Source organism: Centruroides sculpturatus, unplaced genomic scaffold (genome assembly GCF_000671375.1).
Source record: "Centruroides sculpturatus isolate CEXI.00-Female unplaced genomic scaffold, Cexi_2.0 scaffold430, whole genome shotgun sequence".
Taxonomy (NCBI): Eukaryota; Metazoa; Arthropoda; class Arachnida; order Scorpiones; family Buthidae; genus Centruroides; species Centruroides sculpturatus.
In genome coordinates, this window is record NW_019384725.1 from 431,668 (window position 1) to 455,348 (window position 23,681).

The 23,681-nt window shown below is 27.4% G+C and overlaps 3 protein-coding genes across 8 annotated transcripts in view; 2 read left to right on the top strand and 1 right to left on the bottom strand.

The window, feature by feature from the left end:
• The first annotated feature begins 1,118 nt into the window (after window positions 1–1,118).
• LOC111628118 (uncharacterized protein KIAA1211 homolog) lies at window positions 1,119–3,136 on the top strand. Its single transcript, XM_023371844.1, has 6 exons — window positions 1,119–1,260; window positions 1,347–1,393; window positions 1,479–1,581; window positions 1,676–1,878; window positions 2,380–2,582; window positions 2,654–3,136. The coding sequence occupies exons 1-6, from the start codon at window positions 1,245–1,247 to the stop codon at window positions 3,063–3,065; spliced, it is 984 nt and encodes a 327-aa protein (XP_023227612.1). The 5' UTR covers window positions 1,119–1,244; the 3' UTR covers window positions 3,066–3,136.
• Window positions 3,137–4,863: 1,727 nt separating this feature from the next.
• Window positions 4,864–14,269, top strand: LOC111628119. Its single transcript, XM_023371845.1, has 4 exons — window positions 4,864–5,386; window positions 11,457–11,594; window positions 12,811–12,979; window positions 13,050–14,269. Exons 1-4 carry the CDS (start codon window positions 4,993–4,995, stop codon window positions 13,291–13,293), a joined length of 945 nt encoding a protein of 314 aa, XP_023227613.1. The 5' UTR covers window positions 4,864–4,992; the 3' UTR covers window positions 13,294–14,269.
• A 6,552-nt stretch (window positions 14,270–20,821) lies between these two features.
• The window catches only part of LOC111628112 (kazrin-like), a 36,393-nt gene continuing 33,533 nt past the window's right edge, over window positions 20,822–23,681 (bottom strand). For 2 of the 6 annotated variants that reach the window (XM_023371839.1, XM_023371836.1), the window contains 2 exons: window positions 22,587–22,592; window positions 22,309–22,426 (listed from right to left, as the gene is read on the bottom strand). Coding sequence is in view for 2 of the 6 variants with exons in the window: in XM_023371835.1 (XP_023227603.1) it covers window positions 22,271–22,426 (156 nt within the window). In the remaining 4 variants the exon portion in view is untranslated. Of the gene's footprint in view, window positions 22,427–22,586; window positions 22,593–23,681 lie in introns of all 6 variants that reach the window. The other 4 variants (XM_023371835.1, XM_023371840.1, XM_023371838.1 and 1 more) reach the window with 2 other exon arrangements.

Sequence of the window (23,681 nt, forward strand, 5' to 3'; positions counted from 1 at the left end):
AAATTAAATATTTTTAACTTTAATTTTAATCAAATTTATAAAGTTTAAGTAGAAAATGATTAATTAAATATGTTTAGATTCATAATGTTGAATTTTTCTTTACACATCATTACAAGTTTCATACGATTGAACAGCTTGGATTAATGGGGGAAGGCAACGCAACACTTGGGCGATCTGCCAAGGAGGTGGACTTTGTATGGGGAAATTGGTCCCTATTCAGATGTTAGACACGTGAAGAAAATCCGGAAAACTCCACGTGGTTAATCCGGTGATGAGGCGCAACTGACTAACTACCAGTGTTCGGCAGTTTTATCCATTCCTCCATTGGTGGGCGTTAATAAAATAAACAACGTGGCTCCTAAACAAGGAAATTAATAAGATGTCGTTAAACCTATATAATTTCATACGTCATAAGTTTTTAAACTTAATGATGTATGAAAGACATCTTGTTAATTTCCCTTGTTTAAGAGTCACGTATGCCATTCTAATGGTTGTGTAACTCACGTTATATCATGTGTTGTTTCATATACGTATGTTTGTAAACAAGTATCATGTTACATACTGTTTTATAGTGTATATTTTTATGTTATATCATATTTGCAGCAAGTTATATGTTATATCTAAATCTGTCCTTTATTTTCTATAAATACTTTTTTTGTATGTTACATGATGGTGTATATAAATTATTGAAATGCTTCTAAAACTTGTAAATTACAAACTTTCGTGTTGTATCGTAATATATGTTCAAGAACAATGTTGAAAATAAGTATCTTCATGACATGATTTCATACTGTATATAATTTTTCGATGAAACAGTATGAAGATATTTAAACTCATTGAATGGTACAGTATGAAATTCGATTATAGTCATACTAATGTAAAGATATTCAATTGTATGAAAATATAGATCTGAGAAGAATAAAATAATAATATTAACAGTAATTGAGGAGTATCAATCATAAAGATGTCGAAGGTCCTAACAGGAGATTGATTATTTAATCCTTATTTTTTCAGCAATTTAGGATAGGTTCTTATGCCTTAAAATTAATTTTATAGTATTTATAGAATTTAAATAATAGTAATAAATATAAAATTACATAATAATTAATTTAGAAAATATTATTAAAAAATTCTTAATTGTTACTTCACATCTTAAAAGTCTGTACAATTGGAGCCAATTAAGTACATTTAGGACTTTTAAGGTTCAGATTTTCCTCCAAAAACAACTCAATAACATTTAAAATATGGCAGAAGATATAGGTTAATTTAATTATTTTGAATTATTTATTTATTTTTTTATTTATAAGCTTAAAATTTTTATTTTATACATATATTTTCTTTATTAGGTAATGAAATTATAAATAATTCGACGAATGATTCTTCAAAATTTCTGGTAAGAATTTCAAATAAGTTAATAGTTCTTAATTAATTTAATGTAAATTAAAATTTATATAATTGTTTTAAATGATCTAAATCAGGCTCTCAAGATTAAAACTAGTATTTTAAAACAAGAAAACATTGACGAACAACAAAATATTTTAGAAAAGATCAGTAAGCTGGGATTTGCTGAAAGATTTAAAAGTAAATTTAATGTTAATGTATTTATTTAAATAAACGAATTATCAGATCTTTTGCTTCGTTTTTTTAAATCTTTTTGTGGCGTTTATTTTAATAGATTTAGGAAAGAAAATTCACGAGGAGACTTTTAACGTGTTAAAGGAAGAATGCCAGAAATTGATAGCAGAGATGATAACAAATGAATTACAAGATCCCGAAGAATTTAAGAAGAAAGCGATTCAAGATGCTTTGAAAAAGTCTGCTGTCGAATTGAAAAAGTATCTCCAAGAATTGCAAAATAAACACGAAATGAATCAGCAGGTGAGTCCGATGTAAGAAGTTTTATTCACCAGCAAAAATTATTGTGACGTCGTAACAATGTCGGGATGCAATTTATAATTATATTTTTAATTTATTTAATTTTAAAATATACGCTCCCGATCTCAAATTACTAATGTCTTGCCCCTGTAAATCATACTTTTCCTGATAACAACGGAGTCGTGCCGGTCATGTACGTTTCCGTTCTGGGGCAATTTTTGAATTAAAATCACATAATTTCCGGTTTATACCGGAAATTTGTATATAATTAATCGGTCCTCCTGTTCCTAAGCTTTCCGTATCTTATGTAACGGTGTTTTATGGATGACCGGCACGACTCAATTCCTAACGGGAAAGTATGATGTACTGTACCGGACAAAACACTATAATACTAATTTGAGGTGGAGAGCATATATTTTAAATTAAATAAATAAAAAATATGATTAAAAATTGTAGCCCGGCACAATAAATAATTGCTCGTTTTTAATATCAATCATTAAACAGAAAAAAATAGCTAAACTTGAGGATAAATTAAAAGAAGAATTTCAACCTAAATTAGAAAGTGAAAGAATTCGAGGTGAAAAATGTTTATCTAAAGCCTTAGAAGAAGCTCAAGAACACTTTCGAGATCATTTAAAAACAGCCATTCAACAAGCCCAAGAAAAAGAAAGGAAGATAGGCGAAGAGAATATCAGAAAAATGAAAAGGTAAATATAAAATACGCGATTTAATCAGTTTAAATTAATTTTTACAAATTTAAATTACAAAAACTTTTTAGAGAGTTCGAAGATAGATTAGATGCGATAAATCACAATTCTTACAACGATAAACAAAAATCTTTAAATAAGCTTCAGAATGTATTGCAGAAAGATATAGACGAAACCGTCAAACAAGTCAAAATGGAAGAAGAGAACAACACGAAATCAGAAGTAAAAAATCGAAGAGAAGAATACGAAAAATATATTAAAATGGAGGAGATGAAAGCCGACAAAGTCAATAAACATATACAGCAATTGGCACAACAATTAAAGCAGACAATTCACATGAAGTCATTAATAGATTCTGAGATAATGAAAGTCAGACAATCGTTATCTCAGTTTATTAAACTGGCTAATAGAACAGAAACGGATCCCGTTTACAAAGCTAAAGTTGGAGAAATCTTGAGATCTGCAAACATGCAATACGTCTAATTCGTTGTTTTTTTCTTTCTTTAAATAAATTCTGAATGCCGTTAAATCACAATAAAGAAATTTAATTTTAATTTTTTTTAAAGTAAAATAAATATATATACGAAGTGGTTCAAAAGTCAGTTATCCGATGATACAATATTTTATTAAATTTAAATTTAAATCGTCTTCCCTCGAACTTTTCGGACTTCCATCCCTCCTTTTATTGCTTATATTTTATTTATTTATTTATTCTTTGTTATTAGATTACTTGGGGAGTTACAAATTTAAATAAATAAATATTTTAATTTACAATTTCTTTATTATTATTATTATTATTCTCAACGTTCATTTTACTTTATAAACTTTATCAAGAAATATCATCATCATCATCATAATTATAAATACTTTTTTAGAAAGTTTTTACTCTTCATCTCATTTATAATAACTTTATATACGTTTATCTCATTTACGAATCTCTCTAGTTATCTGCATATGATTAGTTATCGCATTAAAAATCATGTAAAAAAAGTCATCTAATTCAGATCAAGTTCTTCCATGATTTTTAATGAGAAAACTAATCGTTTATAAAATGATCTATGCACGTTATAAATCTACTATTTTTACTTATTCAGGAGAGAAAAAAAAATTTAGAGAATATCCTTAATCATTACTTCCATTTTGTATGCACACAAAATACAAGATTTATGGCTAAAAATTCGGTTAAAAGAGGTTTAACCGGCTTTGTATACTTCCCAAAATCTAGATTCAATCACGTCCTCTTCGATAAACTGAATTTTGGGCCACCCTGTAGATTTTTTTTTTGTTTCTACAGAATAAAATTTACACGTTTACATGTTATTTATAAAGTGTTTTCTTGGTAAATTTCGCATAATTTTGTAATATATAATGCAGAATTCATTCCGTTGAGGTGTTATTTTTCCTCTGTGTTTGTTAACATGAAGAAATTATTAATGTATTAAGTCAATGAATATGGAGGTTGTCCAGTAGAGAGTGTACATATTTATATTTTTCTTTGATATTGAATTTAAGTTATAGCCTTGTATAACAATACGGCGCTATAAATAAATATTTTTATTGAATTTCTGTATAAACGTAGAAAAGGCGAATAACGATTATTTTTATTCGAAAGTTTTCATTTTAAACAACGTTTACAGAATAAAATTTCGAAAAACAAACTACTTAAATCCATTTTAAATAATAATAAATTATTTATGGATACATTTTTTCAGATTATACATAAACAGTTATTATTTATTACTTTTTTTTAAAATTACTTTTATCGGGTAAATTTTTAAGTTCTTTATTAAATATAAATTAATTTCAATTCAAGTTTTATTAAAGTTTTTACTAAAATAAAACTAATGAAGTGTATTTATATCGAGTTCTAACGAAATAAAGCATCATTTTTAGGAAAATTTCAATAGAATAGCGAGGATCTATATCGAGTGCCATTCAATATTTGATCCGAGATCATCGTACAGGTTGTTGCAATGTGTCGATCAATTCAATCAATCATTAAAACATCGATCAACGTCTCAAATGTATCGGGATCAAATCTACATCGTGGATAATTCGTTTACAGAAACTGCCGTAACGGAGTAACGTAAGAAAATGTTAAGAGAAACCATCAACGTGAAGGCCAAATGACTAACTACATAGTCAAACATTAGATTGCAAATGTCTCTTTATATATATATATATATATGTATCGTAACCATAGCAACTAGTTAGAAATCAATTAAGGACAGTGTCGTCATTGTCGACCAATCGGAATCGAAAACAGTAGCACATGACTCAGTATTGTAGTGGAGATATCAACATTATATTACCGGAAAATAGACAAGTGTTTCTCAATAAGGCAAGAGCATATTTTACATTAACTGAAACCATGTGACGTTCAAGGGGATTAAAAAAAAAATTGATATAAATGAGTGGCAAACGGAAACCATTCGTCCCGTCTTCGCCAAAATCAGTTGATAGCGAAGTTGAGGAAGATTTTTCATCTGGTTCTTCATCGGCCCGGGGTAAAGATGGCTCGAAATTAGTGGATTACGACGATGTGGGTTCCCCTAGTGGTAGCAGCACTGCCAGTGGTCCAGTTTACGTTAGGACCCCGGGGTTCGAGAACCACGGTCATTCGGTTCGCGTTAAACCACCTCAAAGTAGAAGAGGAAGTTACGAAAGTCAGAAGGATGGTAAAGAAGCGATCCAAACTCAAGGACAAAGTTCTTGCAAGAAGAAGAAAAACAGTATTATTAGCATACACGATATGAGCTGTCTTCAAGAAAAAGGCCAAACTCATAAGAGTAAACAGAGAAAAGGTTAGTTTTTGTTTTCATTATTTTTACTCGGCTCTTTCAAATCTGAAAAATGCAATCAATGAGCCACGTTTCTTGGCGCATGTTCAACGAAAATAAACTAAATTTCCTAGATAATAATACAAAATTTTTCTTAGTAAATTCAACTTCAATAGAATTTTACTTCGTTATAAAAAAATTGTTTTAATTTAAATTAATTTAAAAACAAATAAATAAATTTATTTTTCCATCCGATCGATCGTGTTGTCACACGTGGACGGATTATAACTGGACACGACAAGTGTTTTTATCGTGTATCCCATAGAAGAAAATCATTAAAACTCACCTTTTTTTATGGCATTTAATGCATCTAAAACCAGTAGGCTTTCATACAATTTATGAATGGGTTTTTGTTTGTTCCAATCGATAATTCTTTGAAGAAAATCGATAACTCTTTTATCATTTTTCTTCCATAGATCACAATGGGACCTGATAAAAAATTAAAAGTAAAAAGTAAACTTCTTGTCATTTTTCTTATATAAACCAAAGAAAAAAAATTATAATTATGATATGTAATAGATTAAATTACAATTATTCATGATGATGATAAAGTTAATGATAATTATTATTATTAATGTTTATATGATGGATCATTATACTATACAAATTCAACAGGTTTTATTTATCATAAAATTCATATTTTGATCATTTTTCAATTAAATAATTTCAAATGATGATGATGATGGACAAAGTTAAAGAAATAAAAAATATTTTGCATTTCATTACTTTATTTGGGTCTAAAGATTATCATAAAATATTACTCAATTAACATAATTAAATTAATATTTTAAATCTTAAAAAAATGTATACATAATTAAATACATTTAAATAATTTAATAATTATTTAAAAGCTTAAAATAATTAAGGAAGAGAATTTTTAAGAAGAAAACAAAAATTGTAACTGGAATAAATCCGTTTTTACTCTAAAATAATTTCCTTTATCGAAGCAATTAATAATTTATTTAATTAGAAAGAAACAGATTTTTATTTATTTTTAATGGAAAGTCTTTAATAAGTTAATTATTATAAACTCTTTTAAAAAATTTATATAATTAAAAATTAATTTAAGATATTTTTCGCATTTAAAGTATCATCATCATCAACTTTTGACCTAGTTTACTAATTATTTAGGTCTAGGTCTTTGCCATTATTTAAATTAAAAGTATTTTAAGCAATCGATAAGAGCGCATCAACTGACATGTAATCATTCCTTGCAGAAGGGAAGATTTTACAATACAATATTTAAAAAAATAATAAATAAATAAGCATAAAATTGCTTAAAAACGAAAGAATTTCATCATAATTAAGTTAAATATAATCATAAATTATTTTAGTATATCGATACGAATTGCGTATGGATCCGATGATAGAGATGCTATTCATCAAAGGAGAAAGATGAGATAAATTCAGTTTTTAAAAGGGAAAAACCTTCATCATCAATTATCCTCTTATCAGGTATGGGATGATTTACAGAATCTGTCGATTGTAATTATTGGAAATTAGGTTTTTATTCTTCCATCATGTTTTAAATAAGTCATAGAAACAGTTGCTAGGTAGTTGCCATTCGAACAATGTCAGAATATTGACCTCTGCGTGACTGTTAAAGTTGACCGTGCTCTGAATTCTAAACAGTTCTCTCAAGATCGCCAAAATGTAAATCGATAGAATAATATTGACTCAATTGATATCCTTGAAAACAATCAAGGTTAAAACACGAAGACTCTTTTCTTTTATGGCTGTCTTCTTGTCTAATGTGATCCTTTTCTACGTCTGAATTTGATTAAGTTTTAAGAAAAACAGGAGAAGAAAAATAAATAAGAATTTATAATAATGATTGTTTACATCTTTCTATAACTAAAACAATAATTTGCTTTAAATTATGATCTAATTAGCTAGAAAAATTATGAAAATTGTTATAATTATCTACGCGTTATATAATGAAACCACGTTAAATTTAATGGAAATTAATTGATAATTTGATTACAATAATGTGTTTTAAGTAAGTATATTAATTTTTATAAGCAAAAATTTTTATAAAAATCGAAGAATCAATCACTTATCCTTCTTATAAGCATTCGACTCTATCAATCTTTGTCTTCTTTATCAGTTAAAGCTGTTTGTTCTAACTTTGTAACTCTAGTATTATCAATAAATTAAGCTCTCCTTTTTTTTCCTTTTCCTTAAAGATGCAGCTGAAGAAGCGTGACGTGACTCACGCAGTCGAATGAGTTTATGTTTGATAGCGATTCTAACAAAATCGATTTTCATTTTCTCTCTTATAATTAATGATTGAAAGAAAAAGATATTCATCGATCTCTCAGACTTCTCTCGATCCTTATTTAAAGGATCATATTCAATCAATGGCTCGATTTATAAGTTACTTCTCCAGTTTATTTTGTAAATGATTCATAAAAAAAGATAAAAAAATTAAAATTTATTTAATAGATTTAAAGGTATATAGGCCTATATTTTCTTAAATTGTGAATCGTTGCGGATTTTTCACAAAATTGCTATAAACTTATAGCAATGATGATCAATTTTAATTCAAAGTTTATTTTGCCAGTGATTTAAGATGAATATTTAAACTTTTCTCTGTAGTTTTATTGTGTATTTTTAAAGATGTTAACCACAAATTCTTCTCTAATTACAAGGCGTTTAAAAGTTCTGTAACAATGTTGATTGTAACTTCAATAATTATTGAAGTTACTTGAACTATTTCTATACTTTATATAGAAATCATTATTTCTTTTTTCTTTATTTTGATGCGAAAATAATTGGATTACATAAGCTTTATTACGTAAAAGCAAGAGAAATAATTGTACAAAACTTTCTACTCTAGAATAATTAGAAAGTTAAATTTAAATTAGAAAAAAAAACCCGTAATAATAATAATAATAATCTTAAGTACAAAATTCATAGAAATTATTCACTCGGGTGTTTTCTACTCACGCATAATAAAGGTCATTATCGCTTCCTCAATGGTTACATGATGGAGGTCAAAGACATTATTGAAATTCTCGTATCCGTCACGTCTGAATGTCAGAACGTTGTCACCTAATATCGTAAAGAACTTTTGACTATGAAATACTGTCGTTATGGCAACTATAAAAGACTAGATTCGTTATGCTTGCCACTTTAACCGGATGATTAACTACTTTATAATGGCTTCACTGCTTAACACTTTGACATAAGGACAAAATGGATTTACAGAATGCTACACGATAATGTGTTTGTAATATATTATGTGAGATTAACGGATATTTTAAACTACATTAATGTAAAAATACTATATCAGTTGAAAAATTTTATTACTATCCTCTTGAAAATGTTCTAACACTAAATAAATTTCAGAAAAAAATAGAATAAATCGTGTATAATTAGAATCTTTTCTTTAATCAGGATGTTATATCTTTAAATTTATTACACTAAACTTGTTTCCGACTGTTAAATTCTAATGAAGAAACGTTAATAATTCAAATAGTTTAAACATAGTGTATGAATAGTTGAAGTTATCTATCAAATCGCGTGTCTGTTCGTTGCCGTGATTATATTAGGATTATCCTCTAGAAAAGACGGAGATAAATTGATTCTTTTGGCATCCTCTTAAATTTAACAAGTTCGTTCACATTTTCATTTTATCGGAATTTTATATACGGTAGCATACAGTTATAAATTAATAAAAGTTATGGTCAACGATCACGAGTATGTCTGTTCTGTCTGACAGTTCATTTTCGTCGAAAATAATCTATAGAAAATTAATTCCGTCCATATATATATATATATATATTTTCTATCGAATATTTTAGTAAATCGAGAATAAAGTACCGTAACATAGATATTATATAGCATTTTTAGATCATATTATTTCAGTCAGTGGCACAAGTAAATTTCCTAGAAAGCATAAAAATTGATTTTTAAACCTTCGAGTTTATGTCTGCAATAAAAAATAATAATAAAACTTATACATATACAACTATATTGAACTAAGTGCTTTTGAAAGCTACCTAAAAATTATATTTAAAATATATATAACCCGACTTTTGGGCCACCCTGTATTTAATACAAAGAATTTGTAGTTTATAAATCATAATAAAGACCGAATTTTTAACTTCATTTAAATACTTTATAGTATTTTACGGCATATAAAACTTTAAATTTTTTTTTCAATAAAATAACGTCAAAATATCGATCACACGTAGGCTAATAAATTCCCAAATGGTCTTTATGTAGTCTACAGTCGAATACAATAAACACTTATCCCTTAAATATTCTATACATCAATGGGGGTGAGTATTATATATGGTGTAAAGCTTGCAAAATAATCACGGTTACCTGACTTTTGAGTCAGTTATATTTACTACAAAAATCAAATATTTTCGTGTCAGAATGTACGCTTAATTGATCGCTTTTATTCTATTAATACCAGGTGTAACGAAGCGAATATTTAAGGGTACAAAAATCTGTAATTTCTCTTCAATTTAGAAAACATTTTCGTACATTAAAATGAAGCAAAATTATATATTTATCTGAAGTTTCTCTTCAATTTAATATAGGAAAAATAAATAGAGTAATTAGTAGAAAAGGAATGAATAATAGCTGTTTTCTTTAGGAAATTAGTTTATTTCTTGCGGATACGTTGCTATGAATGAATAACCACGTTTAATTATATTAAGTAAACGTTGAATAAGATAATAAAAGTAGACAATACACACGAAAGATTATTTGAACAGGAGGAAGATTAAATAAGAAACAGCAACATAACAATCTCTTAAACAGATTAGTTAATCCGTTTAGAGAATGAAACGGTGCAAATAAAATTATGAAATGGAGACGGAGAAATAGGTTTATAAAACTATAAAATATAACAACATGGTTGCAATTTCTAATCATATTTTTAATTAATTTATTAATAATTTAAAATATACGCTCTCCATCTCAAATTACTAATTTCTTTCCCCTGTACATCATACTTTTCCTGATAACAAAAATATCATGCCGGTCATCATCATGCCGGTCATCAAATATCATGCGGGAAATTTTGGTTTAAAGTCATTTAGAATATAGTTAATCGTGTTCTCCTGCCCCTAATCTTTCCTTATCTGGTCTCGATTTTTATTTATTTAACACTGTTCTTGGGATTAAGTAAGGACAGACAGACATACAACAGAAGGAAGACCGGTCTACAATTTTAAATAAAATTTCGTAAATTTATATAGAAGTTCGACCGGTGACTCCTCCGGAAGAAAGAGAAAAAGGAAGTGCAACTAGCACAAGATCAGAAGGTTCGAGGATCATTCGAGTGTCTAACACTGATCTTTTACATAAACTTTTCGATGGAATCAACGAAAAAGATAAACAAATGGCGCCGGTAGTCAGACGAGGAAGGTAAGAGCCAATAACATTAATATTTTAGATGTAAATTTACTTCGACTCACTAACAAACACTTTCGTCTAGACCTAAAAAAATTCCGTCCACGTTAAATCAAAGAACTTTAAGAGGAGAAGATCCGTGCTTGGTTAGTACGGCTACCGAAGGAATCTTACCACNTTCTGTACTGAAAAGTGGGTTAACGATGTACGATTAACAATTTTTTCCCATTATTTTAAACACTTTTACATTTATTTTAAAGATTAAAAAAATGGTAAAATTAACTTAATTCTTCTCCAAAACGGACGTAATTATTTAATTCTTTCGGTTAAAAATAACTAAAATAAATCAAGAATTACTTATTTCGATGTATTTTAAATGAATTATCGACTAAGAGAATATTGTTTTTGAAAGCGCAACATGAAATTCTTTTCTATAAATAACTCGCGTGATATTTTGTTCAATGGTGTATCGTGTTTATTTCATTTTTCATTGAAAAAATAATAAACGACCAAATAAATGTAGACGCCAAATACCCATTCCACTACGCTTCTTAATTAATTTCATCAGCTCGTGATAAACATCAGCACTTAAAATTAACTGCGAATCGTAATGCTCTGGTATGATTTCGTCATTTATAATTTATTCTCTTTTGTTTTCTTTCAGAACCTCTGCCTATGAAACTAAGGGCTCTTCCACAGTCATTTTGGCAACAACCCAACAATGCAAGCAACGTATCACCGGCCATTGTGGTTCCTATGCTACCGCCACTTTTTAAACACGACACGGCCGACGATGTCACCAGTATGTTTAATTCTTTCTTGTGTATTTTTTAAATTAAATTTTTATATAATCGTTGACGTAATTTAATCGTGTGTTTATAAATAAACTGGACGAAACAACGCAAGAAGCGATAAACAAGTTAGTTTGTTTGTTCCGCGTATAGATGGATGATATTTGGTATAATTTAAATGTCAACTGTCGCGTGTTGTTGTTACATCCACCGCAATTGGTTCGTTCCCGTAGACTTGTTTGAAAATAACCGATAGAAAGATCGATTCGAAAATCATTTCCTTAAGCGATATTAAGTGAGAAAGGTAAAATAAATAAATGGATTTAGTCTCTTATCGAACAGTCTCAATGGATCCATGTCTTACTGTTAACTCTTAGAAAATTGCCTTTTTTTTATATGAAAAACTAGAAAATGGCAGAACGATTGCGATTTTCCTAAAAAAATAACAAAGAAGCAACGAGCTAATCGATAAATTAATCGATTATTGTATATATTTTTACTAATTCATAAAACTTTTTTCTGGTTTGGTCGTTCTGAAGTCCTACTGTTGACTGCATGATAATTTCCTACAAGCTTAGTTATCATTCGAGAAATTAATATAATTTAATAAGTAATAAAGTTATAAAAGTGATTAAAATTTAATTTCATTAAACTTTCTTCTAAATATTAAATTAGAGACGAATTTTGAAATTTTACAGATTTTTAAAAGTCTTGCTAATGTGCGCTCTACAGTTTAATTGCTATAATTTTAAGTCCACAATGCGGCAAAAATTTACATTTTAAAACAATAAATACTATAAATATATATTTTCTGTATATTTTTACATTTTTTCCTCTTCATTTTCTCTTCCAATTTCGTTAAATAGAGTCGTATATTATACAGTTTTTTTAGTTATTACACTGATCTATTTGTGTGACCATAATGTCCGAATCGATTGAGTCTTACTCTATGAATATTGTGCTATAATTTGAAATATTAAACGGTTGAAAGAATAAATAATTTAATCAACTTCACTGCCATCGATTTTTGTGTAAAATTGAGGATTTTAAGTGAAAATTATGCCGCTATGATTTACTTTCTTCATGAAATGGTTGTAGCACGGTTATGCGGTTCTTCGGGAGGATAATACGAAATGAAACGTTAATTATAAATTACTTAAAATTTATTATAAAATGAAGTAGTACTGTACAGAATTTATTTAAATAAAATTTCGTAAATTTATATAGAAGTTCGACCGGTGACTCCTCCGGAAGAAAGAGAAAAAGGAAGTGCAACTAGCACAAGATCAGAAGGTTCGAGGATCATTCGAGTGTCTAACACTGATCTTTTACATAAACTTTTCGATGGAATCAACGAAAAAGATAAACAAATGGCGCCGGTAGTCAGACGAGGAAGGTAAGAGCCAATAACATTAATATTTTAGATGTAAATTTACTTCGACTCACTAACAAACACTTTCGTCTAGACCTAAAAAAATTCCGTCCACGTTAAATCAAAGAACTTTAAGAGGAGAAGATCCGTGCTTGGTTAGTACGGCTACCGAAGGAATCTTACCACTTCTAAATTTGGATAGAGAAGGGAATAAGAATTCCACGCAGACCCTTACTCTGGTGTCGATCAGGGATGGCGACAAATCTGTGACGTTACCAGCTCTTAACGTAGAGCAGAATTATTCTCAAATGCTTTCGGAGTTGGTGGTAAGATTATGAACCAAAATGGCTACGTTTTCGTGAAGACAACGTCGAGAGCCAGTTTTTATTCCGTCCGATTTCCAGTAGAATTGAATAGAAGAATTTCTATTGAAAATAAAATTCTGCTTTGCTTCCTGGAGAAGGAAAATTCTCCAAAATGCATCATCGATGCGGCTCTTACGGAAGCCTTAACATTCGGGCTTATAAGTTACAAACCATTGTAACCGGAATAAGCAAAGATTTAACTCGTTGTTAGTGAAATAAACGACTACCAAATCTGTCTAAAACGTACAGATAATGGTTTGATTCGTTTATCAACATTTACGCTGAATCTTCTATGCGTTAATTATTAAAAATAGAAGACAACAGCTGGTGTTAACCTTATCCAAAACAATGGCTCTTCAACATACAGGATCTTCTATTCAATTCTGGAATTGAAAGAGCATATTGTAAATATAAATCCGATCCATAAATTCATAGATACCATAATCTGTGACTCGTTTATCATATTTTAAAATATTAATTTCATTAAATGTTTAAATATTCCGTCCGAATTTTCCGTCCTTCATTCAATACACAAGTGCTTACACATGTAAAATAACTTAATATTTTTCCATGTTTTATATGTGAATATTATTAAAACAATCCTTCCATTTCGGTTATATGTAATTTATTAAGTTATTTAGCTAACTTTTCTATAATCTCGCTTATAGAGAAAGTTAACTAAGATACAAAAATCATCTATAAATCTACGTGAACTGTTAATTACGTGTTAACAGATCAACGATAGAATAGTTGTTTCTTGTAAACTTGAACGTTTTTCAAGTTAAATTTCGAAAGAAACACTAAAAAATCTTCATTTTTATTGTGCCATTTTGAAAATAATCCGTCCATTCAATCGAGTTTCTTAAAAGAAACACGATCGAAGACATTGCTCGGCATTATTTTACACCATATTATTTATTATTTTATTTTATACGCTTGAACTGTGATAAAAAAAAAAGATCCTATAATGATAATTCGAATGCTTTGTCTGTGATTTTTCATGTGCAATTTATTAATAAATAAATAATAAATGTTTACATTGAAGTTGGTTATATAAAAAGTTTAAGCTTGTTGCTTTATGTCATGTATCATTGTACGAAAATAAAATCTTATATTAAAAAAAACAAAAGGTGTTTTACCATTAATTTTATATTAATAAAATAAAGGGAAATGATGTCTCTTTACTAAAATTACGTCACCATGGTATCATTATTTGTATATCATAAAAATCTTCGATGCATATTTGATGTAAGGACACGGATGCTGCACGAAAAAAGAAAACATAAATTTGCTAAACTATTAATGCATTTTATGTAAATAAGAAACGAATCGATAGACAGACAGACGTTCCTTTTTTTCCATAGTTTAACGAATAAAAGAAGAGAATCGATTTCGAATGCACGAAACATTTTCTTAAAATTGTTAAGTAAATGAGAGAAAATAAATTATATGTTGAGTAATAAAATCGTTTCTAAGCGAACAATTTATCCCACTCATAAATGTATTTTTTTAAAATATAAAATCATTACTTTCTGCTCTTCTTTATGCATTATAATCTACAAACAAACATAAATAATAACTCGACTTAATTTTTTTCTTTAAAGCTTATTTATTTACAGAATAATTTAATATTAATTGTAAAATTCGTAAAGTTTTTTTTGATTTTTTGAAGTAATTTGTTTTTTTTTTTTACTTTGGAAAAGTATCGAGAATGTCAGCCGCATCTTCTTCTTCTTCTTCTTGTCTAAGATATTTCTTAGAATTCTTTGCTACACTTTAGTTTTGTTTAGATTCAAGAAACGTGATCACGTTTGATATGTCATTTGTAACACAGGGTCTAAGGAAAGTTTCATTCGGCATTTCTCTTGACCAGAAAAGTTTGGGTAAGAAAAATATTTACTTTGTTTTTCTACTGTAACTTTAATAAATATTATTAAATATTTGTCTTAAAAATTTTATTTATTTAATTAAGTTTTATAGATTTAATTTTATATAATAATAGAGAAGTTTTTTTAATTATTTAATTATTTAAATTAGGAATTTATTTGTCAATTAAACTGCATTTTAAACTCGAAAGCGTTTAAGATTATTCGAAAAATTAATAATCGAGAGGCGTGTTTTTTTATATAATTTAAAAGTTCTGTGTTTTTATAAAATCTACAGAAATATTTGATTCAATTTTATTGAATACATCTTATGAAAGATACAATGAAAAACGTGAAATGCAGCGATGATGTGGTAAGTGTGATGCGGATGTATGATAGGAGAGAAATGAAATTTTCATTTTGTTTGTATAAAACTTTAAAGTAAAACTTTTGTAAAATGATGTAAAATTTAAAACTAGTATAAACTGTAAGTGGAATTTAAAAACGATACATACGTGAAATTTTAAAGATTTTTTCCCCTATTAATTAATTCAAATTAATGTTTTCAGAAGTCTTAATTGGAAAAATGGGATATATAATTGATTTTTTTTTTATTAATAGAGATAAATAGAGTTAATTTATTCACTAAAGTTGTCGTGTCAAATGAGAAACGAGCGGGCCATTCACAGTGGGCCCGTTTTATTCTCCTCTTAGCGGGCCTTTTTTAGGCATTGTTTTTAAAATAACTTTTACGAAACTCCTGCAATATTATCAAATTATTTAAAGTCAGTTAACCGAGATAAAAACATCTTAAAAAATATATATAAATTGATTAACAGTTGACTGACTTTTGAACCATTCTATAATCAAACGATTAATAACTTACCTACTGAGTTACCTTGTAAAATATTTTCAATTCAATCAACTAAATCCAAATTAAATTAATCAATCAATCAATTAAATCAAATTCCAAAAAGAATTTTAGTAATTAAAAAATGAAATTCTTCTAAATTTAACGTTTTAATTAGTTTAATTTATAAGTCAATATTGATTCATTCCAAATTTGTAAATACATTTAGTGTATTTATATTAGTGTAATATAAATATTCTATACTGATTCTTTTATACTGTTTAATTACAAATTTATTTTGCTAATTTCCTTGTTTATCTAACATACCTAAGAACCCTGAACAAGATAAACAGTATCATCAAGTTATATTACAATAATTGGATACAGAAATTAATTAATTAAATTTTAAATATTGATATTTTAGTGCATAATATAAATTAGACATAGATTTATAGATTTTATACTAAAATTTTTCACTATTGTACATTTAATTGTATAGTTAATGCCTGAGAAAGATGGGAAGAGGGATGAGATCTGGTTTATTTACAAAAGTGGGCTTTCTCCACAAGCTATAAAGTCAATAAAATAGACAAAAATTGATTTTTTACGTTACTTAACTAAAGAAACTTTAATTTTATATCACTTTCAGATTATATTTTTTACATTAAAGAGAGAATTTTGAGTCTTTCTATGTCAAGAACATACGCGAAATATTCTGTTGTTTCCCTCCATCTGGACCTGAATGCAGTAATTATATTTATATTATTTTTATTTAATACATCATTATACTTTGAAACAATTTAGATTTAAAAGCACTACTTATTAATATTTTATGCCGCGTGCTTTCATTACTTTTCTGTCATTTTATTGATCATATACTCTATATAAGACGAAGCTAAATAACATTAAATTTCTTCCTTATTTTCTCTTTTATAAATTATATATTTGTCTCTTATAAATAATTTTTCTTACTAGTAGAATAAATTTTATTAAATATTTGTTCTTTTTTCAGTAAATCTTTACATTATAGTTTCTTCTTTAAATGTCTTCTCTGGTTCTCTAATATCTACATACTTCTAGATAATAAAAGAAAATCTAACATAGTATAAGCATTAAGTTAACCCATGTTTTATTTTTTGGTAATTTCATGCAACACTTTAAAAACCTTTGTTTCTCTCCAAATTTTATTTCTAGTTCATTTTAAAATGAAAAAAAAAGAATATAACTTGTTCGCGAGAGTTAAAATTACCATCATAAAAGCGCAAACATTTTTCCCTTGGTGCTGAAATAAACATTTTTCTATTCACCAAATGTGCAAAATTGACATTTTTTCTCCGGAAAATTGCTCCTAAAATCTTTCTGTAACTTTAATATTTATTGCAAAAATCTATTTTTAAATCTTTTCTTTCCAGAAAATCCAAAAGTGTATTAAAACGAAATAATTTTTTTTTTATAAATTAACAATTAAATTACAGATTATGTATCTATCTATATTTTAGTTATTTATCTTTAATAATCTTTAATTAGACCTATTTAGGTGTTACACGTAAGTAGAGTTTCCCATAGAAATTCACCCAAGTACAGTATTGCTTTGCCTTAACCATAGATCGGACAAGGGATTATCTGGAGGAATTACGGATAATTCCTTTGGCCCTCGAAACAGATGCTTGTAATTCTTGACTGGGACATACCAGGATCCTTGGTTAGTCAGGATTGCTCGTTACATAAACTGTAAGATAAGAGAGGAGTATGCTGTATAGATTTTCAAAATGGCAGAATGTCATGGGTGCGGGTGTATCTGTTCTTGACACCTGTTTTGGTGGGAAAGCCAATAACCACTGTTGAAAAACAACTTTTGGCAAACAGTAGGTGTCTACTAGGAGTTTGTGAAATATAAAATATTGAGGTTCAATTACTGAACTTCAAGTATTATCTGAAAATGTTCATTTCATATAATATGATTTTTAATTAATCCGAATAAGGTAAAATTAAAATTAACATGTTCATTGTATTGTTAATAAATTATCATGTTTAATAATATATTTCTTTATCGAATAGCATTCAAAATGAGCAGGACTAGTCTATATTACCGCTTCCAGCCGTGCAGATTACTGGCAGGATCTTCTTTAATCATTAATCCAATCCAATCAGATTTTCCTTATTTTCATGTTTTTCTCTGTTGTAAAGACAACAATATTTACATTTTTTAAGGTTATTAATAATATAAAAAGTTATCATCACTCTCAGATTCTTAATTACAACTTTTTCACAAAAGTAAAGTTTAAATAAATTTCAGTTACAAATACAAGTTTCCTAAATATGGTGTCCCTAGGCCCACAATATGCAAGAACCCCCAAACTAATAGTGCCACTTTTGTACCGAATGATTCTATTTTATAATATTAATTGTATTTTTACATATTTTTAAATGTCGAAAGGGCGGAGGGTACTATACATCTATTGAAAACTCGACATTAGTATCACTACTCTCTATTCGTGCAAAATATATGAATAATATTAAATACTACCCAACTGATATGCTTTATTTTGTTCCCAACTTAAGCTTTTAGTTTGCACTAATTCCTTTATGAATTGCTTCTAATTATTTTTATTGTTAATGTGATTATTTTGAATGTTTGCGCCTCTCAAACTCCTAATAGGCGAATGAAGTTTATCGTAAACTTGGTTCATTTTACAATGATCTTGTGAAAGGAACTTAAAATATAAAATTATGTAATAGTTTATACATTAAAACGATAATATTACATATAAATTTATTGCTACCATAAGTTATTATTACATACAAATTTATATGGCATTCATTTAAGTTAATTTAATAGTATCGATTATGGATAATTATGAAATTTTCCACCTTCTAAACTTTTGTTAATTTCTAAATATAGAATTACATTGATTAATTTAAATAAATCTGTTATTATTTGAGCTATAGATGCCTGAATAATAATAGCCCGTACAACATTCCACGTTTTCTATTGGGGGTACAATCGAATCATTTGCTAAGAACTTATTATAATTATGAAGGTAACTCAAAATTTTAAATTGTTTATGTATCAACTACGGATTTTATAAAAATGACAGTTAAAGTTTTCGTTAATCCACTGGTTTTAATGTTCTCTGTTTAATGGCAGGATTCACAAACGCTTCGCATCGTAAGTTATATTGTCAGTACCACATTTAGGGTTATAAGCGCCCTGGATCCAGTGGGTTTGGCACCACTGTTTCAGGTTTCGTGTACAATTAAATTTACCAATGGCCGAGTGGATGAAACCACTGAATACTGGTAGTCGGTCGGAGACCAAACTATCTGTATTTGCGCTAGAATGCTAGACCAACAGGCTGGCCGCTTGAATTTTTCCTCACATGTAAATAAGGTGCGAGTTTCCCATAGAAAGTTCTCCCGGGAAGCACTCCCCCTTGCAGATCGCCCATGTGTTGCATTGCCTTATTCCATCAAAACCTAATCCATTGCTGTAAATCATTTTATTATAATTCGAATTACTTTATCATTAAAAGAGTTTTCTGTGATAAAAATGAGTAACTAATTTAAAAAGTCAATCCGATAATTAGACTATGTTGGACAAATTGTCATTATCAACTTTGATAAACACAGAGCAAGGTTTATGTACCTTGTCAAAAAATCTAGGGGTTGAAACTTATGTTTTCTGGTGACCAGATGTGGAAGATTAGGCAGTATTCCTCTACAAGACATTGCGGTTTTTTTAATGTAATAATTTTATCTGCCTCACTAATGAAAATTTCAAATTTCGGAATTAAGGTATACTTAGCCCACCCGATCTTATTTAAGATGCGTAGTTATTCAGTTAATAAGTTATTAAAAATGTATACATTAATAGGGAAAATTTTTGCGTCATCAACATTTGGAACCCTGGGCCAGGGTCAAGCCCATTTATAACTTCGACACTGGATATATGTATGTTACGGTTTCAACCCGTTTTGTTTATATCACTGTTTTTTAGTATACATTATTTTATTAATTATATGTATGCTATAATGTAACCTTCGGTACATGGCCCTCACATCCTATAGCCAGGCCCCCAGACCAGGATCATTGGCAAGCCCACCTCTCACTTGAACCCCAGACCTTAGTGATGCAAGGCGAGGGACTTAACCACTCTGGATAGATTTAAGGGACCTAACCTAGAATATTAATTAAACTATGTCAAGAATTAAATATTTCAATTAAATTGAACTCAATAATTAGACATATATATTCATAATTATTTCTTATGAGTATATCATTTGTATAAAATATAACAGGTTAAAGAAATTTATACAGATTAATAATAATGAGAAGTAATAATCAAAACAACAAATTTATTTACTCTATTCATTGCTGGACAAAATTCATCATTTTATTTCAGCAATTTGATTTTAAAATATTTATACTGTATTTTAAATAATAATAATAATATCATTTTTTTCCTTTTTTCCTTCCTTCCTCTTCCTTACACACAAAATTGGTCACAACAAACTGACAGTTTATTTATATATATATATATATATTTAAATTATATTTATTTTTTTTAAATGCTGTAGTAATAAATAGTTTTGTTCTTTTAAAAATAAAAATTTACTCTTGTTTAATAAATTAAAAAAATTTTAATTAAAATGTTTATATAGTGAGAAAAAACAATTTTAATGAAGTGAAAAAGCAATTTATAATACAAAGAAGAAAACTTAAAATGATACACTTGATAATAAAACTACAAACTGAATACATCAATTTTTTTTTATTAACTTTTAATGCATAAATTATTTTTTTTTACCTTGTATGCACAAAGATTAAAACATTTAGAAGTTATTTATATATTTATATATATATATATATGTGCATATATTTATATATATATATAATATCTCTCTCTCATATTTTTTTTATAAGTACATGAGCTGTAGAAGACTATTTACATTCAAAATTTTATCCCAGGTCCTATGATAAAGCTCTAAAACAAATTCTAGATACATTTAAACATTGAGCTTTTCATAGGATTTAATGTAACTTAATTTGTAGAAACACAAACATTGGTATTGTACAACAGGCCACGAAACGAAACATTTAAAGATCATTGATAATTTTAAACTAAGTTATGGGTAAAACAGTCAACAACTGTCAACCTATGTAACTTATAATTGGAAGTTAACAATGAAGAATTTTAAATCCCTGATAGATATTACCAAGAAAGAAAAGAAACTTTAAACTTTTAATATCTATTCTTAATTTAACAATAAAATTTTTTTTGCTTACAAATATATAGTTGATTAAAAATCACAAATACACACCAAGGAAAAAGCTATTGTCACCCGTAACCTTTTTTTTTTTTTTNGGTGGCAGTTATATATACTCATCTATAATAATGAAATAAAAGGAATGTATTAAAAAAGAAAATACCATTAATTATGCATTTTAGGAACATTTTTAGACAAAATTTTAAACAGTAAAACAAATGTTGAGGAAATTACAATTTCTCTTATATGAGAATAAAAATGTTGATAACTTTTAAAATAAAAATTACAAAGCTATACGTATATTAAAAAACAATCACAATGGTTTAAATAGTTTGGTCTGAAACCAGATTAAATAAATCACAATTCAGTTTTAGAATCAATATATTTCAGGTACTGTGACTCCATAATTAATACTTCTGCCTATTAATATAGTTCAAGAACTGCATAGAACATGCTGTTTAAACAGTCCACTTTCGTTCCTTCATCATCAAAAAACAACAGTTTAAATATGTCATTGCCCTGTAATTATTGAATGGCATACGCTATGGAGAACATCTTGGCAGTAATTTGTTTGGGGATAATATGATAAAGATGTATTATTGAGATACTGAGAATTATCAAACAAGTAAAAAGCACCAGTTTAAAATAGTAATTTTCAGACTAGTGGTGTCAGCAGAATTTTGGTAGAATAATTTCTTCACCAATGCAAGATGATCAAAGATGTATTGACTTATCACAGACCATTTTGTACAGCTTGACTTCACAAAGTATATACATTCACAAAGCACTGGAAAGTTTCATTTCTTCTAGGTGCATTCACTGTAGCACGTATACTCATGCATGCACATATACATACATACAAATATTAAAGAACATGCTGCTATTCTTTAACATTATCTGTTGAAATTGTTGAACAATAACAGTCAGTTAATGTTGACTTTGAAATACAATGACTTTGAAATTAATATTCACACTGGCGTTACAGTTAAGGATTCAATGTGACCCTGGTAGCGAAATCTTTTGTTTGTGTCCGACGATTTTGGTAACGGAGGAGTTGAATGAAAACTCGGAGAGCGACCGAGTTCTTGACGAACTTTCAGACCAAGTGCTCGAGTTAAGGAACCCTGACATATAAAAATATGAAATTTTAATTCACAGTTAAATAAAATTTATTTATAAATCTTTAACAAAATAAATAAATTTAATAAATTATTAATACTATGTAATTTATTATTATATTTATGTGGAGATGAAAAAAAAAACACTTCAAATATAATCACTTACTTTTCCCTATTCCATGAAAGTTTAAATAAATTTATGCATAAATTATATTAAAGAACATATTTGATATAAGAAATACAAAGTATAATTTAATATTTCAATTAATATTATTATTAAAAAAATATAATTTTTTTTTATTTGAAATAAAAATTTTGAATCATACAATAAAATTATAAATATTTAATTATTCAATAATATATAAAATTAATCTAAATAACAAATTAAATACAAAATGTATATTTTATAAATAATTTCAGTTTATTTATCATATTAAAAACTAATAAGTGAAATTGAAACTTCTTTAGTTCAATTTTCCAACATAACTTCAAAAAATTTCTTTCTTAAAGTGTTTTTAAATCCTAAATCTGTTCAGTTTTATTATAATTTTGATCTCCATTTTTATAAATATCTTATATTTGTTTAAAATATGTGTACAAGTATATTATTAAATATAAGTTAAAAGACTGCTTGTTAAAATTTCAGATTTAACATTTACACAAAATAGAACCAGTATTAACGCTGAACTCAGTGCTTTTTATCAAGAAGCTATTTATCTATTTCTATAGAACCATTGCATTTCAAACGAAATAAAATTTTTTCTGAATAATCATATTTTCAAATATAAGTTATATATTATTAAATAATGTTTCTAGCCCACAAGGTAAACTGAGATTAAATTGTTTAGCCCAATTAAGTGTGGCTATAATAAATTGGAGGGCTTATCACATTGGGTATGTGATAAGCTCTCCAATTTATTATAGCCATACTTAATTGGGCTAATCTATTTAATCTCAATATACGNTTGTTTCTTCTTTTAATATTGGAGAAGACATTATTTATCATTATGATATAGCCAATTGTATTAAGAAAGAATAAAGAATAAAAGAATTTTTAAATAAAAAAATTATTCAATTTAAAAATTTATTTATTTATTTTTTTAATAAGCTGCAATTTTAGTAAGTAATAAGTAGCTACAATCTCTGATTTAATTACAGTAAATATTTTATAGGTTTAATTTATTTACTGAAAGGATTTTAATGCATTTAATAAAAGAAATTATTATTATCTCATGTCTTTTTCATTCTAATAAGGAAAATA